This window comes from Lupinus angustifolius, chromosome LG11 (genome assembly GCF_001865875.1).
Source record: "Lupinus angustifolius cultivar Tanjil chromosome LG11, LupAngTanjil_v1.0, whole genome shotgun sequence".
NCBI lineage: Eukaryota > Viridiplantae > Streptophyta > Magnoliopsida > Fabales > Fabaceae > Lupinus > Lupinus angustifolius.
In genome coordinates this window covers 27,574,515-27,586,153 of record NC_032019.1, presented here as the reverse complement: position 1 = coordinate 27,586,153, position 11,639 = coordinate 27,574,515, and the positions used below count along the sequence as shown (strand labels likewise).

The following is an 11,639-nucleotide window of genomic DNA, read 5'->3' as shown; positions in this document are numbered from 1 at the left end:
CGTTATCTCATATAGGTTAACCTGATGGGTATCCATTCATTAAACCCATATATGTTATCAGTTTTTAGAAATCTATGGGGTGTCATTAATTAGATCACATATAATGTAAACCCGAAATAAATAGTCAATATCATTGTATCAAATATATGATGTCCACCTTAATTAGAAATTATAAATTTCTAACATTATTCAATCTTAGATGAGTTCTTCAAGTCTATTATGTGGGGTTGTTCTCCACGTTCATATATGATATTAGAGCTTAAGTTCTCTCCATGGTCAAGTACCACGTATGAGTAATTGAGAAGGGAGATGCAACATATCAAACAACAACTTTAGTATCATGTTATCTGCAATGTAAATCACTTGCTGCAACAACATAACCGGTTAATCCTTCTTCCTTATGTGATCTACCAAGTAAAACATTGAATATGGTTTGAACAATGGCCCCCCAAACGTTGGAGAACTACCTCTCTACCTACTTAAAGAATCAACTTCAAATAGATTAAGATTTTACTATTTATGTAGTTTCACTGTAAGACATTTTTACATTTTCTAATGTATCACCCCATCATGCATGAATAAACAAATGATGTAGTGTATAAAAAAGGTCAGTAAAATATGATAGATTATTAAAGTATGTGTAGTTGTATGGACAAATTGCTATTTTATTAACTAATATGTAAGATATTATTGTCTACTATTAAACTACTTAGTGAAAATAAAGATATATATTTGGCATAACTAATATTAAAACCTTGAAAATTAAAATACTTAATATTTTTATTTAAATTTTTCAATAAATTTTCTCATTTATTAGTAATTCAACCAATCAAATACAGTTTTAGTTAATCAATATTTTTTTGAGAAATTAGTTCTCTTTTTTATTTTGACTTGGTTGACAATTTCGAGAAAAATAGATTTTTATTAGTCAAAGAAAATACTCAAATTAGTCACGAACCAACATTAGTCATAAAAATAATATATTCTCTTATTAATTTTTTTACCCACAAGATTATGTTAGAGGGTAGTGGTATAAAAGTTCGGTTTGGTTCAATTTTTTATGTAATTTAGTAACCAACAGAATAAAAAGACATGGTTTGGTTCAACTCAATTAACCTTAATATTTTATAGTAGGAATCAAATCGTTCAATAATGGTTTGTTTCAATTTGGTGTTTTCTATTTTTTTAATATAAAAAACTTGCGTCAATCGGAAGTTCAAAATGTATCACTAAGAGATGTTGTTTGTACATAAAAAAGAAAAACACTACTATTACTATTATTCATTATCATAAAATATATGAAATAGATGATTTAAAAATTGGATTTTATTATTACTTGTTAGTAAAATATATAACAATTATGTAATTTAGGAATAAAAAACAAATGTCGATATATAATAATAATATAATTCATAATTAGTAATATATATTTACTAGAAACATATATAACAATACAATTCACCATTAGTAATATATGTAACAATTTAATGACATATATAAAATTATAATTCATAATTAATAATATATATAACAATTTATGTTATATATTAGTTTTAAACCAAGTAAATGAAAGTTAGAAGATATATTCCAAATTATAAAGAGTCTAAGAAAGTAGCACATATATATAACTAATAACATATATAATGCTAACATAATAATATTTTAGTAACATATATAATATCATGTTTCATACAAAATTGATAATTTAAGTTATAATTGGTTGAAGAACTCCAACATTATTTCATAGTATCTATATTTTTAATATGTGGTTCAGTTCTATTCCAACGGTTCCTAAATTTCTAAAACCATGAACCGAACTAAACATAAATGATTCATTAAAAAAAATAATCAAGCCAAACCGCAAAACCAGACTATATTTTGAGTTTCGTTTCCACCAGTTTCACGTTTAAACTAGAACCGCTTCCACCTCTAAACATATGTAAGTGATGTTTTGTTTATTAATAATTTGTTTACAAGTGACATGTGCCACTTTTTAGTAATTATGAAGATTAATAGGAAGATATATCATTATTTTTTGAGTAAATTACATTGACACTCTATAGAGTTTTAGTAAAATTACACAAATCAACCATCACTTTTTGTACCTATACAAATCATCCTTATTTATATATATATATTCATTCACTAACTACCCTCCATGAAAAATAAGTGTGATCTTTTAAACAAAAATTATGTGATAAATATAATTAAGTTAAACAAAATATGGTATATTGTCGAGATAAGTCCAAATAGTATATTCAATATTTTTTGTTGGTTATGCATCAGTAATTGTAAGGACATATTATTTAAATGATCCTTATATTAAATTGTAACGAACCAAAAATATTGAATATGTATTGACTTATATACTATTTGGATTTGCTTACAGAATATACTATATTTTGTTTAATTTAATTACATTTATCATTTTTTTTGTTTAAAATATTACACTTATATTTTCTACACGGTTGTCAGTATAATATATGTATATAAATTAGATGATTTGTATAGTTGTAGAAAAGAGAGACATATTTTATCTATACTACTATATAAAGATAAAAACATGTCTAATGATGTTTAGATAATTGAATAGCTGTAATTTCTATATTTCAACTTTGCCCTTACTATTATATAAATGTAAAATATGCCTAAAGGATATTCAGATAATTGAACTGATATAATCTCATTCAATTTCATTTAGAAACCACTATGACATGTGTGTTTGGTATGAATTATGTTTTTTTTCTAGTTTATAAAGTTGAGAGTATAAACTATGAGATTATAATCTGTTTATGTTTGAGTACCATAGGTGAAAATTGAATATAAATTAATCTGTTTTACTTGAGTGAAGTAGAAAGAATTTTTTCTACATAGTAAATTACATAAAAGGGTATGAGGTTATTTGTTTATGTTACGATTATTTTGGTTATTTTTTACACTATTTTTTATTATTTACCACCATATATATATATATATATATATATATATATATATATATATATATATATATATATATTTACAATTTTTTTTTAACTTTTAATATTGCATAACAAAAGCTAAAAGATATATATTAAAAAAATACAATATAAAAACCAATATTAATATTAAAAAACAACATGACACACAAATAAATAGAAGTTGTTAAACTTCTATTTATTTATAGAGTAAATTACAGAAATTAATATGAGGCTATTTTTCTTATGTGCTGATTATTTTGATTGTTTTTTATATTTATCATCATACATGTATTTTACACAAAGACATGTAGTTTTTAAATATACATTTTTATATCATCATAATATTTTATAACTTTTATTACTTCATTACAAAGGTTAAATAAAATTAAATAAAAGACAATATAAAAACTAATATCAATATTTTAAAATAACATGACAAATATGTATAATATGAAGTTTGGTGGAAGAGTAAATGAGAATGAAGATAACTTATAAAGTAAATGTAAAATGGGAATTGACATTTCAATAGAAAAATAAGCTAACTTTAAAATAAACAACTCACGGTGATGGAGCTTCCATTTTTGGCTTATTTTCCAACAAAAATAAGTTGAGTTTATAAGCTGGATATGTTACCACCAAACATATTTATGTTGCAACTTTAAGCTTATTTTTCAAAAAATAAGGAAAAACTATAAACTTAATTCATACCAAACATGCACATAATTTCCATAAATTTTATCCTTTTATATCCTCCCAATAATAATTACAAGAAATTTTGACATGTTCTTTTATTCTTTTCCATCAATATATCACTACTATTTCATATATTCTTTTTCTTTATTCATCACTCTAAGAAAAACAACTTTTACCCACATGAAAAAACATTCAATGACATAGTAATCATTATTACTAACAAGATTTGGTCTAGTAGTATAAGGCTCCGCTAGATCCCTAAGATGACCAAAAGGTCAAGAGTTCGATTCCTGAGAGCGACACTTATTGGAAGAGACAGTCAGACACCCCAAAAAGGATTAGTTCATTAACCAAAAGATAAAGCGATACCCTTGGTAGTACAAAAAACACTAATCATTATTAGAGGTACAAGTTGAGAAATTTTAGAAACTTTGCGTATGAATTTAATATTAGAAAAAAAAAATGTGGGTCGATAGACAATGATGTATCTAGGACCCGAAGATAGGGTGTGCAATATATGTTAAAAACTAAAATAATAAATATCATTATATATAAAATGATAAAAACATTAATATAAAAATCACAAAATTTAAATATATCAATCAAATAAATTATGTATTTCATAATTGATCTATATATGACTTCATATTTTAAATTATTAAATTATCAACTCGTTGTCAATGTTATTAAACATTTCTCGCTGAATATAAGTGACTAGACAGTCTTTCATCTATGCATTTCTCATTCAATTACGCAACCTATTTTTTTATAACTTTCATAGTTGAAATAACTTTTTCTATAGTTGTTGTGGCAACAAGTAAAATTATTTTTAACTTAAAAAAAGTTAATGAGTATACAATGTGTCTTCCACTTTTAAATAACTTATCTAAAAGATATTGATTCCTTTTAAAGAAGTAAATTCAATATTAATACACATTTCAATGATATAACTCTCAGGTTGATTATTAAGCATCACCAAATTAATTGAACAAAAAACATGTGATAAAACTTTGCAAATTCAATCAGTTTTAACATATAAAAATTTGAGAACAAATTGGTTAGACCCAGACAAGATATACAAAGAAACAATTTAATATTCATTTTGGAGAAACGGTCATGAAATTGTTTAAGTTACATATCCATAATAGTATAAAATTATTTAGCACAGTTCCATGAAACATGTAATATTTTTTTGCAAAAAAAATATATCTTAGACTTGTAAAATTGTTGTTAGTACACCGTTACTGTCGATAGACATAAAGTGTTGATCAACACACTATTTTATATAATTTCACTAAAACTCTGTATCGAACTAATTTTATATAATTTCATTAAAACTCTGTATCTATGAGTGTATTTATTTTTTTTACTAAAATAATTGTTACATGTAAATAAGTGCTACAAATGTTTTGGTCTAATAAAGAGGACTCACGCAGAATTAACTAATCAATGAAGGATTGATAACCTTAAAAATACTCAATTCACAAATTTTAATTTAAAAATAACCAAATCCAAAAAGTGTAAAAGAAGGTTAATTTAAAAAAAGGATAATAATAAAAAGAAAGTAGAAGAAAAAAAATAAAGGGTGTGAAATTAACTCGATTGGATCACGCGCATGGCAAAAAACGCACGAAAGAGTATATAAAAGAAAGTACCTCACAGAAACATGGCTCAGATAAACAAGAACAAGTTTCAAACCCTAGCGATTGCGAGGTTAATCCACATATCACACTCTCCCTTTCCTTTCTCGAGATTTTGATCCTTTTTTACTATCTATTCGATTTAACTTTTGGTTTGTTTGATCTGTCTTGATCGAGGGGAATTCGATTTTGGGATTTTTAGGGTTTGATTTCACTTTTCTCTTTTATCCTTCTGATCGGTTTTTTTTGTTTAAGAAAAGCGTTTGTTGTGTTTTTAGTTTTGTATTTAGAGTTTCTAATATTTGCAATTGAAAAAAATAGTTTATTTTGGTAAAGAGAATCTTCTGATTATCATGCTATTTTGTTTATAATTAATTTTAAGTTAGAGCACACATTTACCCTCTACTAATTTTAATTATTATTAGTAGTATGGAACAAGTTTGGTTTTGGTTTAAAATTGACTTCAAATGCTTTTGTTGCAAAATATTTGATATATATGCTACTTAGATTTTTAATAAAATTGTGGCAAAGCAATTGTTTTTGAACGATGGGGTTTGAATCCACGGACCCCGTGTTTTTTAGGGTGGTTCATGTTCTCAGTTTTCAAGGGTTGCTATATCTATATATGATATATGATCAGTTTATTTGTTACTTGTGAGTTGGATAAGCAGGTTTATATGTAAATTTTGTGTTCATTTCATAATATATTCTATAATTGTACATGTAATATGGTAACAACTACCGAAGTAACTCTGATTCAAACCTTTTTTTCTTTCTTTTTTGTATTACTTGCACATTTCTTGAAGCGAGTTGAATGTTGATTTTCTTGGAGTGAGTGTGAGGAGTCGGGCTCTTTATTTGTCTTTGGGATTGAGGGTCGTAGTTTGTTTCATAATACTTCATCATTGAAATAATTCATTTCCTTCATTCTGTTTTGGAAACTGAGGCGTAGAGTGTAGTCATGCTCGTTGCGCTTATATCCTCATTTTTATGTAATTTTAAGTACTGGTAAGACTTAATTTGTGTGTTAATCTTTGTACAGTTGAGATGGCTTCAAAACGTATTACTAAGGAGTTGAAGGACCTCCAGAAAGATCCTCCTGTTTCATGCAGTGCTGGTCTGTTTTCGCTGACCTTCTCTTCCTGTCTCACTATCTTTATACTACATACATACTCCTATTCTTTCAATATCTAACAAAGTTGTATGAATATAAATATCAAATTTATCTCGAAGCAAAATAAATTAATAAAGTCTCTTGGTACTTCTTTGGTGTTCTACTTTGTAGTATAGATACTCTCATATTTTTTAACTACTCTTTTTTATTCTGTTTTTTCTTCTGGTTATTTGTCATTTTGGATTATAACATGATTATTAGACTTGCCATCAAGTTTAACTTCTCTCAACTGATTTAAGGTGGATTATTTATAAGGAGTTCTGTTTTCAGTGGACAAGATACCCAAATAATCTGTTGAGTATATTGGGGTTTGCTTGAATAGAATATATTGTGATAATAAAGAGTTGTATAATATGGGTTTGGCATTTACACCATTTTGCATGAACGGTATAGAAATCTGAGGGGAGAAACTGATGCTAACAAGGTGACTGGTAATAACATTTATGCATACAGTATTTTAAAACAGAAAATGTTTGAAGATAGAAGAGTTGATTATTGTACATGGATTACAGAGTGACTGCAAAGGCATTTGTTGAGAGTAGAAGAAGCTATGTGTATATCTTACGTATTTTCCAACTTTTGATTGCATATTGATGTAGCCAACCCCAACAGTAAAGTAGGTTATTTGGTTGAGATGAAAATAGGAATCATAAAGAATATAATGAAATCTCTTTATGGCAGGAGTATCTTACTCCGACAGTAAGGCTTTGTTTGGGAGTTAGGAGGAAGAGGGAAGGAGAGGGATCAAAGGGTTAATAAGGGGGAGGAAGGGAAGGGAAAAGGAAGGAAATCCTCTCCCTTGTTTGGGGGTATGAAATTTAGATGAAGGAGGATAAACTAATGATAATGTAAGAATATTTTTTTATTTTCCCTTAAAAATGTAATTAACAATGAGAACTGAACAATAATATGTAATTGTATATTATTACTAAACATATTTAACTATTTTGACATTTTATCTCCAAAAAACCCCAAATTGAGGGGACTTTAAAAATAGACACGTGGAGGGTTTTGGACGGTTTGAGAAACCTTCCTCTCTCCTTGATCCAACCCCCAAACAAGGGGAAGGCTTTCCATAGCCATTTCTTTCCTTCCCTTCCCCTCCAAAACCCCACTCCCAAACAAGGCCTAAGGGAATAAATCTTAATCATTGATTATGCATGTATGGTCACCATAAAAACATAAAATAATGCAATGAACGGTTTCTTTGTTTTTATTGGCAATCTATCATGTTCATTATATTCTAAATACACGCAGGCCCTGTTGGTGAAGACATCTTTCATTGGCAAGCTACAATCATGGGTCCAGCAGACAGCCCTTATGCTGGTGGTGTATTCCTAGTGACAATTCACTTCCCACCAGATTATCCATTTAAGCCACCAAAGGTAACTAGACCTACACTACTCGCTGTTTATGTTACTATATAAGCATATAAGAGATTCAACACCTATTAGTATGTACTTGGAATGAAATTTGAAACTTGGTACACCTTTGTTGTTTAAATTGATTTTTTAATAGTTATTATTTGTCTTTTGAGTTTGACAAACATTCTCTTTTAGTTGTCTTCCTGTGAATGTCACCTCGTTCAACCATTTTCCGTTTTCATGATAATATATAGATATGATCTTTAATGGATGTTTGTCACCAAACTAATATTGAAACTAGAACCTCTATTCATTGAGATGGATTCAACTTGACATTTGACTATGTGGGGTGAGGATTAATTCCTTTGCATCATTTTTTGTTTTTAATTCTTTCCATTTGGTGAGTTTATGGTCCTATATTTGATATTGCCTTTTTGTAATGTGTAAATTATTAATTGAATTCGGTTATATGGATTCACACTGCTTGTTTTTAGTTTTTATGGTCATTGATTTTATTGAATTGACCATTCATCTTTTCCTCCTTTTCTTGAGGCCTTAACATGTATCATGCACATTCATTTTATCTTGGGTAAAAAGATGTTGATAGTTTACATTTGGAAAAGGACCTTACAGCTTGGTTTTTTTTGTAGGTTGCCTTCAAAACAAAGGTATTCCACCCCAACATCAACAGCAATGGAAGTATCTGTCTTGACATCCTGAAAGAGCAATGGAGCCCTGCCCTTACAGTTTCCAAGGTATAAAGCTTTATACTTATAAATTTTTACCGAACTTTCGATTTTCAAATAAATAAAAACGCTTTAATCATATCAGATGATGCTTGATTATAGCAGTGAAAAGACATAAAGACATGTATGTATTAACACTACATTGACAATGTGTGGCAGGTTCTGCTGTCAATTTGCTCCCTGCTGACAGACCCAAACCCTGATGACCCTCTTGTTCCAGATATTGCTCACATGTACAAGACCGACCGAGCCAAGTACGAGAGCACTGCCCGATCTTGGACTCAGAAATATGCCATGAACTAGTTGACCTATGCTTAGGGTTCTAGTGGGCAGTTCATGTGCAAAGAAAGTTATGTTGAGAAATATCAGCTGGTATATATTCATATGAATAGTGCTTCCGCTTTGATTTTATAATAATTCGAACTCCGAAATGTTTAGCTTTCATGGTTAATATGGCAAAGTCTTCAGAATGGGTTGCATTTTTATTTGCTTTGAGATTTCAGTTTGACCTCTTTTCTTAATTTTATAGTTTAATGAGAAGTAAAATACCAAGGCCAAATTTCAATTTTATGCTTCAATTTTGCAACGTCTAGTGAAGCATTAGTCTAATTAACGTAACATGTTTTTTTAAAGCATATAGGTTAATATTTATGTACATGTACTAAAATGTTTTGAATTGATTTGGAACTATGTATACACTAGGAGTAGCAAAATTATCCAAAATCCATCTAAATCCATTCAAATTTAACTAATGGATTTAAATGGATATAATCCAATGGATAGTATTGATAATGGATGGGTTCAAATCCATCCATTATATCCAATGGATATCTATGGGTATATCCATTTGGATGGGTACCCAATCCATCCAAAAAAATTAAATTAAAAACAATTTTTTTCCCAATTAATCAGTATTAATATAAAAAATTTCTCTCACATTTCTAAGAACATTCTCATACACATTATAAAAGTTGAAAATTGCAATTGTGATTTAAAAAGTGCTTATAAAAGAAGTATAAACGATTTCGATATTAGTGTTTTACCTTAACATCTTAATGCAAAGTATAAATATATCATTTTGGTTATTGACTAATATGATAATATAATAACAAAATGAAATATTTTAGGATGATGGATTGTTGGATACAACTTGTGGAAATCCCAATTATTAATGGCGTAAGCAGTTCCAGTTTAAACCGTGAAACTGATGAAACCAAACTGAACCGAACCATAAAATGCAGTTCGGTTCGGTTCTGTGGTTCGATTCAATTTTTTTATTTGGAACTATTTAAGTTTGGTTTGGTTCACGATTTTGTAAATTTTGGATCCGTTAAAACCAATTGAATATTAGAAAATAATTTTATTTTATATTTGGATGGTTAAGCTTTAAAGTTAGGAGATAAAATTTGATTAAAAATTTAGGATTATTAATGCGTATAGGCTATATAAGTAAGAGGCAAATAGAAAAAATAAATTAGTAAACAAACATAAATATCTATTATCCATTGAGAAGATAGACTGTTGGACTAAGAATTGGTATCAAGTTTGTCATTCTTAAATTTTGTTTGACATTGTCGAAGATTTTGTGGACCAAAATTTCAAGTTTGTAGTGCGTTGAGATGTTGAATTATTATTGTTTTAATAGAAAGAGTATCAAATACTCTATTATTGATGCGTTTAATATTCAATTTGATTCTATACTTTGCAAATTTTGTTCAACTATTTCATAAAGGATTTTCTTTAAATAAGTTGAAAAACCGTGGAACTGAACGAAACATAAATGAGCGGTTCGGTTCGGTTCCTAAATAAAATTTGCGGTTAATCGTGTAGAACTGAACCATATCTTTGTATACGATTCGGTCACTAAATTGCGTCAAAAATCGAACCAAACTTCTATACTCCTACCAATTATGTTGTACCAGAGATTATTGCCAATAAGAGCGCTTATAAAATAAGTTCACAAATTCACTTTTTTAAAAGTGTTTATCAAAAAAACACTTTTTAAAAGTGTTTGTTAAGAAAATTATTTTTTTTAAAATTGATATTTAAAAATGCTTTACTAAATAATAATTTTTAAAAAAACTTTTCTTCTTCAATTTGCTTTATTAAAAATGTTTTGTTCAAATTAAAAAAAGTGGGTTAGAAATCCATCCATCAAATCTATTAAAATGGATACATGGATAGAATGGATGGATTGGAATCCATTGGATATGGATGAATTGGATAATTTAAAAATGTGATGTAATGAATTTATATGCATTGATGGATAGTTTTCTATCCATTCATTAGAATCCATATTCAAATCCATTCAAACCTATCCAATTGTCACCCTAGTATACACACAAAATTCTTATTTGAAAAACTAAGGTGAACTTGATTAACAACTTTCCACATTAAGTAAAAATAAATAAAGAAATAAGATACGACCCTTATTATTTTTTTCATTATATTTAAGGGTAGAAACATGTCTGGTCACTTATTAAGGACTTATTACCTGACCTATAATATGTAATGTTAGACCAGACTTGTCGAGTTTTTTGAAAACCTATTTAACTTAGGAAAATTGAGCTCACAGGAGAAGAAATTACCTCCTCAATGAGCATAGCTCCTCTAATCTTTCCACTACCCTTCTATGCTTAATTAGATCTAAACTAGCCTAGGAACTTGAGAAATTTCGAGTGAGAAGTGTCATGCCCAATGTATTTCTCAAATGCCCAATGATCCCCTTTTAAAGAGTTTGAGTATTACGAAATTGCCATACTTTGCTTGGCATGGGTGATTTGCTGTGTGAATTCAGGACAAAAGTTGCATTAAAAGTTTGCTCAACGCAAGGATTGTGCTACGTGTGGCTTCTGCTATATGTGATTTTTTTGCTCAGCACATGGATTGCGCTAAGTGTGGACTTAATGTTATGTCAAATCTGTTAGGCGTGGCTTATGTGTTGGGTCAGACTGCTCTTATCTGGAAACTTGACTTTTTTGCATCGATTTCTCCAAATTTGGCATGCAAGAACACTCTAAAGGGTAAAATTTGTCAATTCACAATAAATAAATATATATATATAT

At 28.3% G+C, this 11,639-nt stretch overlaps 1 protein-coding gene across 4 annotated transcripts; it reads left to right on the top strand.

The window, feature by feature from the left end:
• On the top strand, positions 5,235-9,071 carry LOC109361225 (ubiquitin-conjugating enzyme E2 5B-like). Of its 4 annotated transcripts, XM_019606609.1 has the most exons (6): positions 5,235-5,363; positions 6,333-6,407; positions 7,722-7,849; positions 8,479-8,583; positions 8,734-8,893; positions 8,944-9,071. In XM_019606609.1, exons 2-5 carry the CDS (start codon positions 6,338-6,340, stop codon positions 8,875-8,877), a joined length of 447 nt encoding a protein of 148 aa, XP_019462154.1. In that variant the 5' UTR covers positions 5,235-5,363; positions 6,333-6,337; the 3' UTR covers positions 8,878-8,893; positions 8,944-9,071. The 4 variants fall into 4 exon arrangements, with proteins under 4 accessions (XP_019462154.1, XP_019462151.1, XP_019462152.1 ...); XM_019606606.1 differs by having other exon boundaries at positions 8,734-9,059; XM_019606607.1 differs by lacking the exon at positions 5,235-5,363 and adding an exon at positions 5,470-5,493 and having other exon boundaries at positions 8,734-9,059.